Source organism: Maylandia zebra, linkage group LG23 (genome assembly GCF_041146795.1).
Source record: "Maylandia zebra isolate NMK-2024a linkage group LG23, Mzebra_GT3a, whole genome shotgun sequence".
NCBI lineage: Eukaryota > Metazoa > Chordata > Actinopteri > Cichliformes > Cichlidae > Maylandia > Maylandia zebra.
Genome location: NC_135188.1, coordinates 39172398 through 39177088, shown reverse-complemented (window position 1 = coordinate 39177088; position 4691 = coordinate 39172398). Strand labels below are relative to the sequence as shown.

Here is a 4691-nt window from a genome sequence, read left to right as displayed (position 1 = left end):
TAAAATGCAATCCGACATTCAGTCCCTTCAACCCTCGGCGGAGTCGGAACCCGCTGCCGGTAGCTCAGCACTGCCCGCCCCGACCGCGCCGTTGCCTCAGCCCGCGGCGGATCCCGAGCCCCAGCGGGGTCACCTGTTTCGCGACGCGGCCTCCCCGGAGCCGGAGCCGTATGCGGGTGACCCAGGGGCCTGTAGCGGTTTTCTGTTACAGTGCGAGCTGGCGTTCGGACGTTCGCCCCGCTCTTTCGTTTCGGACACGGTTCGAGTTTCTTATATAATCGGGAAACTGCGCGACCGAGCCCTGAAGTGGGCCGAGGCTTACCTGAGCACACACCCGTTGCCGTCCTGTAGCTACGATGCTTTTCTCGGCGAATTCAAAAGGACTTTTGCCCACCCCGTCTCGGTGGGCAGTGCGGTTCGCCGGCTGTTAAATCTCCGCCAGGGCCGCCGTAGCATCGCGGACTACTTGATCGACTTCCGCACCGCCGCAGCGGCAGTCGGCTGGCCCGATAAAGCCCTTCAGGGAGTCTACTCGCAGTCGCTTAACGAGGACATGAAGGATCAGCTAGCGTCCCGTGACGAACCGGTTACCTTCGAGGAGTTAGCCACGCTCTCGCTTCGCATTGACAACAGACTGCGGGAGCGAGAGCGGGAGAGGAACTCCAGCACCCGTCGGCCAGTGCGGCGTGCGTCACCTGTTTACATTCCCCCGTCGCCACTTCCGGTTCAGCCATCAGCCCCAGTCGCTGGGGAGAGGGCTGACCCGGAACCGGAACCCATGCAGCTCGGGCGATCCCGGTTGTCTCCGCAAGAGAGAGAGAGACGTCGCCGCGCTCGTTCGTGTTTTTACTGCGGTTCCGCGGAGCATTTCATTGCCGCCTGTCCGGAGAAGGGAAAAGGGGACGCCCGCCGGTAAGTCCGGGGATACGGGTGGGCGGTACCTATAGTGATTCTAAGCCCCGCTTCCTGTTGCCGGTTACGCTCTTGCTCGGCTCCGCAACCCACACGTCCCGGGCGTTAATCGATTCGGGCGCTGAGCAGAGTCTCATTGATATGAAACTAGCCAAGCAACTGAATATTCCCCTGTTCGAGTTGGAGTCTAGCCTCCCAGTTAAAGCACTGGATAACCAAGTTTTCTCCCACATCACTCACCGTACCGCTCCTGTTACTGTAGTCGCCTCAGGCAACCATAGGGAAAGGCTCCCCTTCCTGACGTTCCATTCCTCCAGCATCCCCATCGTCCTTGGTTTCACCTGGCTAAAGCTACATAACCCACATCTGGATTGGGCTGGGCAAAATGTAATAAGTTGGAGCCCGTTTTGCCATGCCAATTGTCTCGTCTCAGCCCCGCCGTCAGCCGTTGCCGAGCCCGCACGTGACGCGAGTGCTGCCGTGGACCTTTCTGTCGTACCGTCAGTGTACCACGATTTGAGGGAGGTGTTTAACAAGGACAAAGCCCAAGCACTGCCCCCGCACAGGCCATATGACTGTTCCATTACGTTGTTACCGGGCTCCCCCCTACCCACGAGCCGCCTTTACAATCTGTCTCATCCTGAGAAGGCAGCCATGGAAAAGTACATAAAGGACTCCCTGGCGGCCGGCATCATCAGACCCTCCTCTTCGCCTGTCGGGGCCAGATTCTTCTTTGTCGGTAAGAAGGACGGCTCGCTCCGTCCCTGTATTGATTACAGGAGGCTTAATGACATAACAGTAAAAAACAAATACCCATTGCCGCTGATCAGTTCCGCCTTTGAGCCGCTTCACGGTGCCACCATTTTTACCAAGTTAGACCTCAGGAATGCATATCACCTCGTCAGAATCAGGGAGGGCGACGAGTGGAAAACCGCTTTTAACACTCACTTGGGGCACTTCGAATATTTAGTGATGCCCTTCGGTCTCACAAACGCCCCGGCAGTCTTTCAAAACCTGGTGAACGACGTCCTGCAAGATTTCCTGGACCGCTTCGTCTTCGTTTATCTCGACGATATTCTGATTTTTTCCAAAGATGTGGTGGAACATCGGGCGCACGTCAGAGCCGTGCTGCAGCGGTTGCTGGAAAACAAATTGTACGTAAAGGCGGAGAAATGCGTGTTCCACTCACCTTCCGTCTCCTTCCTGGGCTACGTCCTCGCGGGGGGGCAGGTGAAGACTGACCCGGTTAAGGTTACGGCAGTCGTGCAGTGGCCCGTACCTGCGTCCCGGCGGCATCTGCAGCGCTTCTTGGGCTTCGCAAACTTCTACCGGCGCTTCGTCAGGAACTACAGCCAGGTAGCAGCGCCGCTGACCCGGCTGACGTCACCGAAGCTCCCTTTTATTTGGAGCCAGGAGGCCGGAGCAGCGTTTACCAAGTTAAAGGCACTGTTTACCTCGGCGCCGGTTTTGGTTCACCCCGACCCCGGGAGACAGTTTATTCTCGAGGTGGATGCATCTGACATCGGGGTGGGGGCGGTGTTATCCCAGCGCTCCGGCACGGCGTCCAAGCTCCATCCGTGCGCCTTTTTCTCCCGTCGTTTATCACCTGCTGAGCGGAATTACGACGTGGGGGATAGGGAACTGTTGGCTGTGAAGCTGGCCTTGGAGGAGTGGCGGCACTATCTCGAGGGGGCGGAGCACCCATTCATAGTGTGGACAGATCACAAGAACTTGACGTACATTCGTGCAGCCAAGAGACTGAACTCACGTCAGGCACGCTGGTCCATGTTTTTCAGTCGCTTTAACTTTTCAATCTCTTACCGCCCAGGGTCCCGCAACGTGAAACCGGATGCCCTTTCCCGGCAGTTTGACGCCACGGGGGAGTCGCCCGCCGTGCCCACCATCCTCCCTGCGAGCGTCAAGGTTGGTTCCCTCACGTGGGAGGTGGAGGAGGACATCCGTCGGGCACTGGAGACCGAGCCGGACCCCGGCACAGGGCCCCCTGACCGCCGCTTTGTCCCTAAGGCGGCCCGCTCCAAAGTGATCGACTGGGTCCACAAGGGGAGATTCTCCTGCCATCCAGGAGGCGCGCGGACGAGTGCCCTTATTAAAAGGTATTTCTGGTGGGGGTCTATTGATAAAGATGTCAAGGAGTATGTGGCCGCCTGCTGTGTTTGTGCTAGGGGCAAATCTAACACGCAACGCCCGGCTGGGTTGCTGCAGCCTCTCTCTATTCCACGGCGCCCCTGGTCGCATATTTCTTTGGATTTCGTTACTGGTCTACCTGTTTCTTCTGGCAAGACCGCGATCCTCACTGTGGTCGACAGGTTTTCCAAAGCAGCTCACTTTGTCGCCCTCGAGAGACTCCCCACATCCACTGAAACCGCTAATCTGCTAGTCGACCATGTGTTTAGGCTGCACGGGATACCCTCGGAGGTCGTCTCAGACAGGGGACCGCAATTTACATCGCAGGTCTGGAGGGCGTTCTGTACATCCCTGGGAGCGAAGCCATGTTTGAGCTCTGGACACCACCCTCAGACTAATGGTCAGACTGAACGCCTCAACCAGGAATTGGAGGCCACTCTCCGCTGCGTCGCTGCCTCCAACCCGGCTTCCTGGTCATCGTTATTGCCGTGGGCGGAGTACGCACACAACTCCCTCACCTCGTCAGCGACGGGTCTCTCGCCTTTTGAGGCCTCTCTCGGCTACCAGCCACCCCTTTTTCCGGAGCGCGAGACCGACCTTGAGGTCCCCTCCGTCCAGCACCATCTGCAACGCTGCCGACGGGTGTGGTCGCGCACCCGCCGGGCCTTGGGCCTGTCCGTCGCCCGCCAGCGCCGCTACGCGGATCGCCGCCGCAAGGCGGCACCTGCCTACGCCCGGGGACAGAAGGTGTGGCTATCCGCCAGAGACATTCCCCTCAGGACGGACTCCCGCAAGTTGGCCCCACGCTTCATCGGTCCTTTTGAGGTGGAGCGGGTGGTTGGCCGCTCCGCGGTCAGGCTAAAGTTGCCCTCCTCGTTACGGGTCCACCCGACCTTCCACGTCTCCCAAGTCAAGCCGGTTGTTGTGAGTCCGTTGTGCCCGCCTCCTGCTGCCCCGCCGCCCGCCCGGCTCATCGGTGAGCATCCTGCCTTCACGGTCCGCCGCATCCTGGATGTACGCCGCCGGGGAAGGGGCAGGCAGTTCCTGGTCGACTGGGAGGGGTACGGGCCGGAGGAGAGATCCTGGGTTCCCCGGTCCCGGATTCTCGATCCCGCCTTGCTTTCGGCATTCTACAGAGGCCGGTCGCCGAGAGGCGACCCTTGAGGGGGGGGTGGTGTCATGGTCTGGTTGGGCACCTGCAGGTCTCAGACAGCGGCTCCTCCTCCTTTAGGCGGAGTCCGGTTGCCCCTCCCTGGCTGACCACCTGTGAGCAATCGTGCCAGCGGTATATCAGACCTGCGCTCTCAACCACTCATCGCCTGAGTATCTCCTATTCCCATCGATAGCACCCGGAGTGGAGATCTTGTTCCCCTCGCTCCCGTCCTCCTGGACCTGGGCCGCCAGCTGCTCACACAACGTGGCCTGCCGACCCACTGCTCACCTGCCTGCCTCCCCACGCCTCGACCGCTTCCGGGTTTTCCGCTCCACCTGTCCCCTCCATCTGAAACCAATGCCCCGGCCCCTACCTAGTCCTGTTTCTACCTCCCCGCTGTCCCCGCTGTTCAGCCGTCTCCTAGAGGTGTCTAGGTCGCCCTCATTTTCACAGACTAATCCTACGCGCCACTAGTGTGGTG

The 4691-nt window shown here is 59.8% G+C and overlaps 1 protein-coding gene across 1 annotated transcript; it reads left to right on the top strand.

Annotated features, from left to right (window-relative positions):
* Positions 1 to 1053: 1053 nt before the first annotated feature.
* On the top strand, positions 1054 to 4221 carry LOC106675134 (uncharacterized). The gene has a single exon (XM_024798721.2). The coding sequence runs from the start codon at positions 1054 to 1056 to the stop codon at positions 4219 to 4221; it is 3168 nt and encodes a 1055-aa protein (XP_024654489.2).
* Positions 4222 to 4691: the final 470 nt, after the last annotated feature.

Bases quoted from the DNA above. Each gene is read 5' to 3' on its own strand.
- LOC106675134 (XM_024798721.2), top strand. From the start codon at position 1,054: ATGAAACTAGCCAAGCAACTGAATATTCCCCTGTTCGAGTTGGAGTCT.